The sequence below is a fragment of the Corapipo altera genome, unplaced genomic scaffold (assembly GCF_003945725.1).
Source record: "Corapipo altera isolate COAL_440 unplaced genomic scaffold, ASM394572v1 1, whole genome shotgun sequence".
Classification (NCBI taxonomy): domain Eukaryota; kingdom Metazoa; phylum Chordata; class Aves; order Passeriformes; family Pipridae; genus Corapipo; species Corapipo altera.
The window spans coordinates 20,146,275-20,160,047 of NW_020884873.1; the positions used below are offsets into that span (position 1 = coordinate 20,146,275).

The 13,773-nt window shown below is 36.2% G+C and overlaps 1 protein-coding gene across 7 annotated transcripts in view; it reads right to left on the bottom strand.

Annotated features, from left to right (window-relative positions):
- Positions 1 to 156: 156 nt before the first annotated feature.
- Positions 157 to 13,773, bottom strand: part of NR1H4 (nuclear receptor subfamily 1 group H member 4) — a 44,350-nt gene continuing 30,733 nt past the window's right edge. For all 7 annotated transcript variants that reach the window (XM_027666477.1, XM_027666489.1, XM_027666479.1 and 4 more), the window contains 5 exons: positions 13,475 to 13,573; positions 12,253 to 12,352; positions 10,843 to 10,989; positions 2,128 to 2,241; positions 157 to 814 (listed from right to left, as the gene is read on the bottom strand). In XM_027666477.1, the coding sequence (XP_027522278.1) occupies positions 576 to 814; positions 2,128 to 2,241; positions 10,843 to 10,989; positions 12,253 to 12,352; positions 13,475 to 13,573 (699 nt within the window). In that variant the 3' untranslated portion in view covers positions 157 to 575. The remainder of the gene's footprint in view (positions 815 to 2,127; positions 2,242 to 10,842; positions 10,990 to 12,252; positions 12,353 to 13,474; positions 13,574 to 13,773) is intronic.

A 13,773-nucleotide genomic window follows, 5' to 3' on the forward strand; every position in this document is an offset into this window, starting at 1 on the left:
TAATGCAAATGAAGCTACATGTTATATCATGAAAAGGGGTTTTGTTTTCATGTGACTTTTCTCCATTTCATAGTGTTTCTTCTTGTGAAGAAATAACATCTTGCACACCTTATATGAACACATTTCACAGCTAAACGGCAAATGACTATGGCATTAACCATTTCATATGGTTTATTACAGTAAATATCTGGAATATATTTTTTAACAGAGGCAAAGCACAAAAAACCCACTGAAATGAAAAAATACGAATGGAAACTTGCATTTCCCCATTTCTCTAGAGGAACTGTAACTCCAATCAGCTTAGTCACAGAAGGAATTAACTGTTCCTCTGAGGAGCTGGTGGGCTCTTTCTGATCAGACAGTATAAATACAGAAAAAGTTATACTCACATGTGAAGATCTGGTAGCTATACAATATTCTGTGCATAGTGAACAAAATGACTTTTATGAACCCATGTCATGTTTCTATAAAAATGCATTAAAGAAGATACAATGCACTGTGGGATACTTTTCTATGAAAGTAAATGTTATGTGGTCCTTTAAAAAGATATTTCTCCTAAAATAAAAAAGTATCCGTCACTGCACATCCCAGATCTCACAGAGAAGTGGCGTGAATTTGTGATCATTCACCCTCCATGACATCAGCATCTCTGCGTGATGATGGTTAAATGTCCGTAATTCTGTGAGACGACCCAGAAGACATGCAAAGTGTTGAGGGTTGTCTGGGTGGTGAAGTTTGCAGAATTTCTGTAGAATATCCAGCAGTGGTTCTTGAAGCCTTTCCACAGAATCTCTGTCCTTTATGTATTGTCGATCTGGTTATGGTTTTAAAAGGAAAGAAGTAGTTAGCAAATACATACTATGATACATTGCAATTATTTACACTGATAATATAAAAATATTCAAATATTTACACGGGCCACTGATGTTCACACTTACCAAGAATATTTATTTTCAAATTAGGAGGAAACAAAAATGCTTAACATTGTATTTTTACATTAAGGTTTTCATGTAAACTTCCCACTTCTGGCTAGGGAAAACTTTTAACTTTCTCAAAAACCAAAGTGTTTTAACTCTGCAATGTTTCACTGGGGTTTTATCATCATATCCCCATGTGGTTCTGCACCTGAGTATGTTTTGTGATGCTCTGCAACAACTGAGCAACGCAGCATATGTCCTTGGAGGTGTAGTACTGCTGGGGAATTTGGCCAGTACAGAGAGGGTGCAAGCGGGTCACCAGGGCAAAATCAAACATCTTCATCGTCAGATGAAATTTCTTTGTTAGAAAATACTTGTCTTTTTATTTTGTTCATATGGAAGTATGTGTTTGGGTACTTGGAGAGGGAGGAAAAGAGGAGGATGGGGGGCTGTCACTGAAATTTTTAATGTAAAATAATTTCCTGATACACACTGATTCAAAGAGTGACAGAAATGCTTCACATTCCCATCTTCCATGAAACCTGATTTGTAAACCTCACTGTCCATCTTTTACCCTGAAGCATCAGGCTTCTCTTCTCCCATTCCTGTGATAGTCAGTTTGTTTGATGCACGATACAATTTCACTGTATTTTGTAGGTAGAGATGGTTAGCTTTCTGTTGTTAAAGAATTAGATTTCATGGCAGAGCCTGTAATGAGGGCTGAGATGCTATCGTGCCAATACTTCCAAAAGTTTTCAACAATTTAATAGTCAAGAAAGCAACTTGCTACTGTCCTTCTGCTCTTGGCATCTGGTGTTTGTCCAACAAAGGATGAAGACCTTCATTGCTTTATTCTATTCTAAGTTATAGGGTTTCCCGATTTCCCTCTAAAAATGTGACATTCCACAATTGTCAGTAGTGATGAGCATGTAACCACATGGGATTTTCTGAAGGAAGAAGCCTGTTGTGCTGAGCAGTGAAGAGACAGCAGTAATTTTTTTAAGCAGAGTATTTAACCACTTTTTTCCTTGTATGCAAAACAAAATGATGTAACAGGACATTTGGTGTTCGGATTTGTGTACTTGTTTTCTGGTTTAACAACTAAATATACTGAATAAGCATGTACGCTCACTCCATGTAGAACGCAAGGTCACACTCTGCATGCTTTCTTCCCAGAATCACAAATATTTAATTCCGGATAGGAAGTTACCTGGAGACAGGATAACTATGGCTGTGAGCAGTGCATATTCTTCCTGTGTCATCTTCAGCTCTCCAATGCTTTTGTAAAAATTAAACATGGGAGTTATGAATTCATCTGAAATACCTGTGGGAGGGAAAAAAGTTATAGTATTTCTTAGTTATTGAAACAATCCAATTTATTGCTATATAGCAATTATTTTTTATTTCATAATTATTGTCTTGGTGGGAGAAATTTACTACACAAATCAGACCTGATGCAAGACAATTACAAAAGTGTGAGCATATCCTTGTTTTCCAGAGCAGACTAGACATGGGCAAGTACTGGTAATTCCTTTTTGTATGGTTTCAAAGTCTTTCAAATGATTAATTTTCCTCTACAGGAATGTTCATCTGGCTCTTCAGGACAAGTCTCATACATGGTTTCCTCATTGTCTGCTGATATTCTAACTGCCTCCTCTTTTCGAAGGGCATATGGTTTAACTCTAGCCCAACTCTACTCTACAGCTAACTGCCTCAGGCAGTTGCTTCAGTCATCTCCGCAGAGACACTTAATTACTCCTTCTACATAACATGAAACTTTAGTTAGGTCTAGGATTATCTGTAGTCCAAGATCAACTTACCTGCAACTACTACTACTTTAAAGCATAAAATAGTCTATTATAAAATATAGAGCCATAAATAACTAAAATCCAGCCAAATTTAAGCATGGGATTACGTGATTCTCTCACCATCAGCGAACCCTTTTGGGGTTACCAAACTGCGGCATGTCAGTGGGGCTTCCTCTTACTGACTTTGTCATCAGGTCACAATGTTCTTACTTAGTCTTAAATTACAGATGTACTCCATTCTGCTCTTTGGTGTAAAAGAGAAGTAGGTCCTGTGACATCAAAATTATTATTTTTCGAAATGATGTATGAGTCACTCAGAGCAGACACTAGATTATTGACAGCAGCTGCTTGCAACTCTGAAATGGTGGCACTGATGAAGTGTAGACATCCAAACCAGCTGTTCTGCAGCAAAAGCCTTTTGGCCTTCCTTGGCTGAAAAGATGGAAACCTCCTCTGTTGCCATACATGAGTGCCATAGGATCTCTTGTAGTTTTACTCTTATTTTTGAGCTGTTCTAGGAGAAGCCTTTATAACTTGGTGTGGAAACCGCATGAAATAATGCAGTTTTGAGTGCTCAGTACAACACAAAGCTGAAGTCCAGGACTGGTTATGTTTGGAGTGTCTCCAATAGGGGAAAGTCAAAATGAAACTCACCAGGTGGAACTCAAACAAAGGAAACATAAAGTCACTTGACTTAACCATGAAACAGTCACATTTTGCTGTGACAATGAATTTACTTCATCCAGTGGAATAGTTATGTGTCCCAACAGTGAAAGAATGGTCTTGCAGGGTGTGGTTTATTTCATGGCTGAGTCATGTGTTTAAACACATGACATGAGCAACCTATATTCACTTCAGATTACAAGCCACAAATCTTTGTTTTGTAATGAGTTCAACACTACTGAGTCTAAGTTAATTAAGCAGATATATATGATGCAGGTCAGCTCGTCCTGTAGAAGTTAGTAACACAGCTGGAGCTTTTTACAGAGCAAACAATAGTCAGAGATTTTAATGTTCTGTGAGGATTATGTTGTTAGTCATCAGCATTAACTATTTCAAATTTTGAATACTTGTTATTGCTAACTTTTGGGGAACCACCTGTCTCTCTCCTGGGCGGTTTTAAACGCCAAAGTTCCTTACAATATACAAGTAACACATACCTATGGCACACCAAAGTCTTAAAGTTTGCATGAAACTAGAAACAGGAAAAAAATCTGAGCCTTAAAGCAGAGCAAATGAATTCCTTTCATGGAAGTTAATAACTCAGCAATGACATGAGAAAAGTCCAAGACAAACTTAATATTTTTAGAAGTCTCTGTGCAAGGTATCGTGCCACTGGGCACAATCGTTTTGGCAGCAGACAAGAAATAGGAGGAAGTGGGCTGTGACTAAGACTCCCATCATTTGCTTCTCGTATTCATAATTTGATTCTTTTTTTCTCTCTCCTTTTTTTTTTTTTTTTTTTTAAAGTCAGATTAGCTTTCAGCTGGATGAATTTATTGTTTTGCTGACCACAAACTCTTGAAGTCCTGCTGTTGATATAGCAGAAGCTGGGTGAAAATGGTGATGGGGAACAAAGTGAGGAATAATTAATTTAGGTTTTCACTGGTCCAAACACTGCATAAGCACGTTAGGAAAACAATCCCTGTCTCACAAAGCTTATAAGCTAACCCTAAGAAACTAAAGTATGGATGAGTGAAGCAAAAAATGAGTATAGATGTGGAAACAAGTGAAATTATGGCAGAGAACTTCTCTGCATTACTGTACTCCAAACAGAGAAATAAAACAAAATAGAAGAGATGAAAGGGAACAAAAAGGGATGTTTCGGCAATGCAACTGATTTACCTTTTGACTTTTACTAAAGAGAATAGAATGCTGAAATCTTTAAACCGATATATATCACAAGACAATTATTAACAAAACCATGCAAAATGAGCAACTTTGAGACTAGGATAATGGAATTTTCTATTAGTTACTAGTTTTGTCATCATCCCATCTGTGCTGTGGTTTCCCATCATCGTTTGCACATTACGCAAATTGCTCTTCCGTCACAAGAGGGGGCTGTTTTCTAATGTGATTGAAATGCTTCAGTTTGGATTTAATAAGCTCCAACAGAAGGAAAAAAAAAGGCAGAAAACACAGGAAACAGATGTTTGTGGTTCTTACTTTCTTTTTCTTAACTACTGTAAAATATGTTGTCACTTCAATTCAGATTATCAGAACAAGAATTAAAGGCGACTTGGCACTTGTAATGGGAAACACTAGAGAAGAAATAAATTACATGACTTTCCCAATGCCATTGTTGCAACTTATACCCCAAAAGTGAGAAAAAAATCAAATAAATATAGTTATATTTCTGGCCTCAGTAAGAATAGAAAAGTTAGTTCTGTTTAACCCTCTTTATCTAGATCAGCCAAGAGCCCTGCACTATGCTATGCCAGGCAGGCAGAGCTTCCTGGTCAGTGCTAATAGTGCCTTCTTCCTAATGCTTATTTCAAAAAGGTTTCAAAACTTTGTTTCACGCAGCATTACGGCAATAAGAACATGCTCGTCCTTCACGGGTCCTTGGGCATCATTCTGAATTGCACAGATTTCTACCTGACTACTAGCCCCACTCAATCATTTGCAGAAGATATTACAGATCATTTTATTGATTTCTCTATGTTAATGCATGACTGGCTGTAAACCCAGGTGTAGTCAATCAGAAATATGAGCTTTACCGAGTACAGCCTTGCAGCATCAGACTAGAGCAGATTTAAACCCATGAACATTATTCATTGAGAACCCCTTACTTGAGTAATTTCATCCCCATTTGTAGGTTAAGACACAACGTTGCTTTAGACCCTGCCTTTTTTAGAGTTTCGTTGCTATGTTTTCTCTATAAAGTTAAGATGACTGATGCTTTGATAAGGTTTGCAGTTTCAGGCCATAAATAATTATCTGGCTAATGTAATCCTGGAGTAGGTGGTTTTAGTGTGATATCAAGTCAGTATTGCCAACTTTTTGAAACAGTATTCTCGTTCCTATCTTCTCTGTTTGATAAAACTGAATAATTAATCTATTGCAAGAAGAAAGCTGGATAGTATGTACTAATTAACAGTAACTAGCACTGTGTTATTAATATAGATAAAGAGATCTTTTTCTTGATAAACATGGAGGTGGCAGTGGATATGAAACCAAGGGTATATTAGTAGCTGCTTTATGCAAATAAAATATTTTAATTACTTGCAAACTTACATTTTATCTTGCACAGTATTTATCTACCAGAACTACTTTCCATGCTGCTTATGAACTCTCCCTTCTGAGCTATTCAAATGTATCAGTGGCCCTTTAAACACTGACCAAACTCACCCCATTGATGCCAAATAGGGGAAAATCTAGGCGGTAAAGAAGACACATTGGAGCAGTGCACATGACCTCTCTTCTGTCTGTCACCATCCTGTAGGGATTAAATGGCTAACTTAAATGAGAAGTTAGCATGTGTCAAGGAGAACTCAGAATCAGGATAGCAAAACTCCATCTCCTTTAAAGCAATCCATAGGACTTCTGTGAACTCAGTATTGCAAGCAAAGAAACCTTAGTTAGAAAAAAACCCAACCAAACCTGCAAGGAGGGTGCAAATGACATTGTCACATACCATCCTTTGGCAGTAGCCTGAGTGCTTGCAGTCAGGAGACAAATTGGGTCTGGCACAGAGCAGCAGCATCTGCACTGCCTTGAGCTTGTCTTTGTAGGTAGAGTCTAAATAAGTTTTTGGCCTGGAGAAGCATGCTTACATAGAAGAAAAGAGACTGAGTCCCTGAGATCTGTTCTTGTTTTCACGAGTATAAATCTACTCTGCAGATATAATTTAAATAATTTCAGCGACTTTATTTGTAATTCAGGAACATAGCGCTGGCTAACTCAACGTGCAGGAAAGGTATGCAAACAGAAAATCTCTTTCTGATATTCTGCAATTTAAAGTGGTCCTAATTTCTAAATGTTTTAGGCAGTGTGCCAGTTTTGAGTCAAGTCACAGAATGGTGTGTCTTTCCATGAGAATGCAGGTGACTGTTTCAAGGGTTAGACACTTTGGACTCATCAGTGAAGATAATTTCATTTTGTTTCTCTGCACAAACCCCAGTACAATGGGGGTTTGAAACACCACCATTACTCAGTACCAATAACCAAATGATAAAAGCCAAAGACAGTGGAAGTGATTAGCTCTCCATGGTTCTGATAGCAAATTTTGCCTTTGGTTGCAGGAATCTCTTGTAGAAATTAATGGGAACTTTGTATCCCCCATTCAATGGCAAAAGGTGACCTCTCGCCAGTGGTTTGAAAGTGTAACTAATTCTTTTTTTCCTTGGATCTGACTGTACTTCAGCACCTGTAACCCATCCAGGAAGACAACAGTGTATTTCACAATGTCAGTTGTCCTGCTGCCAACGTAAAATTTGTGTCCAGATTCTTCCATTTCTGTTAATATCAGATAGTATCTTATTTCCCAATACTCAAATTCGTAGAACAGCTCTGTAGAATAAAATGATGAAATAAAAATCCATGTCTATTCATGACCACTGAAAGTTGGTATCCTTAGGAAAACAAACTACAAATGCTTGCTGAGAAAATAATTCACTATCTCAGCACTGTTTTTTAACAATACTGTACTGCTCAATAATGGGGAGAACTTACCCTCAAAATAACAGAAAAAAATCTAAGCATTAAATTACTAGGATGTCAGCCTTTCACAGAAAGAGTCAGTCACAATGTAGTGTATGCATAATGAAGCATCTACTAAGATAAATGGCACAAATTCTCAATAATATTAAATAAAATGTCTGTATTTTTCATAAAGTCTTAACGTTAGGGTGAGTAGGAGAAGATTTTAGTCACAGGAGCAGCTAATGTAATAATTTCCGTAACACCTTATGAAGAAACACCGTCAGGGCACAGTCTCTGAGATGCAACAGAACTTAGCAATATGCGCAAGCTAAGAAATAAAAATGCACCTCATCAGCATGAGAATAAAAATGAACGCTGATAATGCTCAAAGGTCATCACCACCAAATCTCTGACTTCTATATCAGAAAAAAACCAACAAACCATTCCATACAATCAAACTGGGAAAGGCATAAATATTAATACAAGAGAGCAGCTTCAAAGTGGACTTGGTGGCAGGTGACATATCTGGACAGCTTGTGACTTTTAGGCAGGATCACCACCACCCTCCCTGATTTTATGGATAGAAGCATCAAGGCTTGACAATAGGACTTATGTGATATTTAGGCATTTGTCTGCACCTAAAAATATGCAGACAGAAGTTCTGACTAATAGCAATATTTTGTGGTTGCTGGCGTGACAGTGTTTAGGATCTCACTAGGAGCCATGAATAATCTTGATACTGTTTTTCCATTTATCACCTATAAACTTAATTTTTAAACTCTCATTCAACCATCACTGAATTTCTGCTGCTGTTCTCTATTTTCTTTGTAAGTTTCAGTTCACTGCATTTAGTCTTTTTTCTTTTTTCCCAGTGAGGTGTTTGTAAAAAAAGGTGTTTAATCTCTTCTGACAGTCTTATCTCTTGGACCAGTCTATAACATAATGGCCAGCTGCAACTTTTAGTAGTGTTTGTCCTTACTGGTTAAGGCCGGAAAAGACTGCTTACATTTCTACCCTGATGTCATATTTGGTTACTATTCAACCCAGAGTCCTGATGTTGAGTCTTATGACATATATATTTAATATTTTTAATATATAATACTTAATGTTTTTGAAAGCCATATGTGTAAACAATGATAACAGAAGAATTTGGATACTTTTCTTTCATTTTTTTTTTAAACTTGCAACACCTGAAAATGACAAGGATTTAAGCCACAAAAATAAGCTATTTCAGTAGTAGGTATTTTAAAACTATTTTTAAGTTTTATTTATTTAAATAGGTTTAGTACAGCATTTAAGTTAACAGTGCTACAATGCAAAGATTTACAAGCTGCTTTTGTTGTTTACTGTCACAGCTCCATTAAATGCAGTCAAGGAAAATCTTTTTAAGTAGGTCTGAATTTGCACAGAGTGGAGAAATAAAATATATGGAAAAGGATACTTTGTTCTCTATTCTGCCTTCTAATAGAAGGAAAGAATGCAGTTAGCAGCAGTAAGCTGGATAATGCATTATCCTTCTGTAATATAGGGAGGGAGAAATTCTAGCAGTATTTCCTCTTATGTCTCCAACTTGAGCCTGGCTTCAGGGAAGATGTTTTGGAAAGCCTTTTCCAAGGGCAAAAAGAAACATGCATATATATACACACATTAAAAAAGTTATTGTGTTTCATTTCTTGGGAACTATTCAGTCTGGTTTTTGGTCTGATCCAGAATCCATTTTTAATTTACCTTGGAGGGTTTTTTTACCCCCAGAAAAAAAGAATTGCAGGAAATCTTTCTTTGGAGTACACAATATCACATTTGATATGATTACTTGTCTTGACATTTTCTCCTACACAAAATGCTATTTTTCAAATCTGCTTCATGACAAGTAAATAATACTAATGCAGAATGCAATGTAATATTCCAGCTAGCAGTGTTGTGAAGTGTTATCATTAAGTCTAATACAAACTTGCAAAAAATAATATTGCATCTTATCTGGATTCAGTAGTTGCAGAGAATTAGCAGAATATTTTAAAATTACAACTAAGGAAAAATTATTGGTATGACATAATGACTTATGTAATGGTCTGGATTAAGTATTTCCTCTGCTTCTGGTTTTTTTATGAACAGTGGATACCTTGAACAAGAAGGATGATACTCACTGTATAGATTAGAGAAGTTTTCAGTAATCATGTAGCCATATGGATTAATTTCTCTAAGACCTATTTTTATAAAAAATTTAGGTTATAAACCAATAGAAAAATCTCTTAATGAAGAGATTTGGATAGACTCAATACAGTTTCCAGGAAATACATCTGGCCTTCTTGACATACTTATCTGCCTGCAGAACCTGGACAAGAAGCTATTCGTATCGCTCTGGAAGTCATCGTTTCCAGTCCATCAAACAATACCCTCTTACAATCAATCAAAATGAAAGAAATACAAAAAACTACTAAATATTAACCTATAAATAAGTGTGCTAAGCCAAAATAAATACATACCTGCAACAAATGAATTATTATCAAATTTTCTAACTCCTTTTCAGTGTTTTCAATATATAAGTATTGGCTTAATTTTGCATACATCAATAGTACTTTCTGATTAAGAGTTTCAGAACTGAGTTCATGCCCATTTTCATGACTAGTATTGAGTTTACATGTTCTTCTGTCTCTTCTCTTTCTGACTCTTAAAACAGAAAGTTAGAAGCCATCATCTATAAGCTGAGTCTCTGATTCAGAGTTGTTGGCATATTCTGTATTCTGTGATTTGAATTTTCAGTGATAGGTAGCTGAATCTTAGACAGAGTTTGCTGGTCAATACAGAAAAATGGAAAACATTCGGTATTGCATCAGTGGAGCACAAAGAATGCATAATAAGATAAAATACTGCTTTGCCTGCTTTAAGGAATAAGCAATATCTAGAACCATTTGGGTTTTCATAACTATTAAGATTTATGTCTAGAACCAGTGGAATTTATCAGAGTCGCTGAGCCTTTGATGGACCTTAAGAATCAGAAAACACACTGAGAACATGTCATGTTTATAATTCTTCTATACACCTTTTGCAGTGTCATTTAATTTTACCAAACTGACCCTAAGAATAGGTGGTTCCCTTCAGTCATCTCCAGTAACATCCTAAAATCACTTTTTCTTTCCTTCTTACGATTGCTTTGAAAGCACACTTTATGTGAAAAAATTGTAATAGTGATATTTCTTCTCACTGTTCTTTCATGTCTGTGATTGGAGACATGCACTGCATTTATTTGATATAGCATTATTCATAATACTTGCAACATATTTATAAAGAAACCTTAACCTTTTGAGCTTTAGACTCAAGGCTGGGTTAGGTTTGTTCTAGTTAGTATCAAGAACAGCATTCAGATAAATCTGTTTCAGTGCTAATAAACAATTTTACTAGCTTTCCAAGGGCCAAATACTACAGAGAAGTGTAATGATGTGGTTTGTTTTTTCCTCATTAAACAGCATACTCACCACTATTGCGAATTCTTTCTTCTAAAAGGACAGTGTGTCCTGTAGGAAGTTTCCTGCTGAAGATCTCAGCTGAACGGAGGAACATGGCTTCTACTGCTGAGCCCTTCAGCAAAGCAATCTGATCTTCATGATCAAGAGTTTGGAAGCCTGTGGAGACATTAGAGATAAGTCAGGCAGCAATGGTGAAAGTTCCCACTTCTTTCTGTCCTGAAATTCTTGCACGTGAGGTGCCACTGATCTGCTAACCTTGATGTTAGTGTCAGTAGGGTTGCCAAGTGCTGCATAAATTCTAACCTGGATTCCAGAAAATGACACATATTTGAACTTCACCAAATTGTATGAGGATTACATGTGTTTCAGTGTTCATGGTACTTTTAGAGGAACGTGATAAGCAGAATCTAGTGGTGTAGCATAACCAGTAGAATTTTGTCTAGCCTTATCCTGCTCTCTAATATCTTCTTTCATGTTTCCACCAGAGCTCTCTATATGGCTTTCCCACTGCCATGCTGCTTTCAGACCTTTCCATGCTCTGATGGCAAAAATCACCATTTGAAGCATCTAATTTTAAACATTTCACCTTGCCTTTGGACTAATATACTATTTCACATAGAAGCTTCCTGCTGTGGTTTAAATATTCATTTCTCTTTCAGTTACAAATCTCCTCCCTTCTTCGCTTCCTACAAGCCTGTATCCCAGTTAACATTAAAAAATACAGTTACAACTGCAGTACCAGGCTTTAAAGCAAGCCTGTGAGACACGGAGGAAGGACCAGGAAAATCTTGGTTTTGTACGGCTAAGTGTTAAAATGCACCTTCCTTAATTAAAGGGAATCTCTACCATGTCCAGTGTTCAGTACTGAGGTAACATCAACTTGGAAGTTAAAAAATACTAGTGATAAACTCAGATTTTCAGTGCTTGTCAGTAACACACAGTGCAAGGACCATAAATATTGGTGCCACCAACTTTTTGTACGTGACTCACAATTCAGTGGATGCTATGACCTAGAGGCATTGCTAGAAAGGCAGCAAAGAGCAGGAAGCAGAGTCTGGCAAGTGTTAGCAGTAATTAGATAGCAGCAATATATGAAAATAATTATATATACATATAATGTATATATTTTATATATATATATATGTAATAATTATGTGTCTCTCTAGAGACACAATCCCTTCTCTGAGCATTTTGTTTGTCAATAGGTAAAGAGTGCTACATCTTAGAGTGGCAGAGTTTGAATTATTCAGCATATTATTCTTCTAAGCACAAAGCAACTTTTCTTTAGACAGTCTGAACAATGTGGAGGAGGAGGAGGAATTTTCATATGCTCTTCAAAATATGCACAATTGCCAAATGGCAACTGAAAGGCATTTAAACTTTGCAATAGCAAAATTTGCACCAAAACACTGGATATACCTGGTAATTTTTTAGTGAATTCCACAAGAACCTGCACATGACTGGTAGCCATTTCTGTTAAAATCAGAAAATTTCCTTCAGCACTGAATTCCTCATTTAACTGTTAGAAGTCAAACAAAAAAAAAAATCTGTTAATTTTCACTGACATTTCACATTTAAGAGTATAAAATATAAGAACTATTAGACGGGACCAGGCAAGAGTTCCACCTAACACTGTAATTCGTCTCCAGTGGTTGTCAAAACCAAGTATTTTGGAAGGCCATGTAAGAAATAAAAGAAGTAGACAAATGTGTCTTTTCTCTGGAATTTGTATTATTTTCAGTGTCATGTCTAGCAATGATTTAGGCACTTATTGATCTAGAATTTTTATGGCTATCATCATATTTAAACAAAGGCCTTGCTATAAATGAATTTGTCTATTTCTTTTGGCATTTTTTTCTTTTTTGACCTCTTCAGTCTCCCAGAGAAATAAGTTCCACAAGTTAGTTAAGGCTTATTCAACTCTTCCCCTGCAAGTGTCTTTGTTCTAGTTTTCAAAGCTGTTGACTTAGGAAATTATTTGCTACAGTAGTTTTCATTTTAAGTTTGTTTTGGTTAGGTTTTTTTGTTTTTTTATTTGTTTGTTTGTTTTTCAAGATTGAACATTACAGTTTTATTTTAAAAATATATCTCTTTAAAACCCTTTTTTCCTCTTCTCCCTGTTTCCCAGCCTTTTTCCATCCTACCATGAAAGCTGGGAGTTCTTAAAGGAAAATGGGATTTCTAGAGGATATAGAGGAAAAAAGAAAGAAGAGAGGATTAAACAAAAACCAAAACTTGGAAAATGTTGGAATTTTTGTTAAAAAAAATTAAATATTTTCAAACTCCCAGGCTGGTGTCTTCATAGAAAGGAAGCTCGACAGCAAGTCAAACTCAAATCACTGCCTATACTAACAAGGCAAAAAACAAAGCTCCAATCAACAAAGGTTAGATTTGAGCATAAACGTGTTATTCTAGAGTTTAAAGTTTTTCTTAACATTTAAGTTTGATAAAGATGTGGTCTAACTGTTGACTGAACTGGAGAGATTCTGCCCCACTTGCAGCATACTTAAACTGTAGGCTTTTACCCAAAGTTCACTCTACTACTTACTACACCTATTTATGCTGACTACAAATATTTTTTACCATGTAATCCTCAGCTTCATTATCCCCATCTCAAAAATGAATTCATCAATATACTTACTAGTTTTTTTGATACCTCCTGTGGTATTTGTTGTTTACTGTATGAATCCATGATATAATCAAGAAGGTTCTGCTGTTCTGAGGTGAACTCTACTTTCTCCTATACTGGCAAAAAGAAAAAAAAAAAAAAAGAGCCCATCATGAAATTCAGTCATAGAAATGATCTAATATCTCTTGCTTTAGGCAAAAACCATACCTCTGTTTTTCACACTTGGAGACCAAGCAGATAAGAGGTTTGCTTGTCACTGAGGTTTTTATAGGATTGTACAGAAGAGAGGTGTATAATGCTTTTAAGCTGCA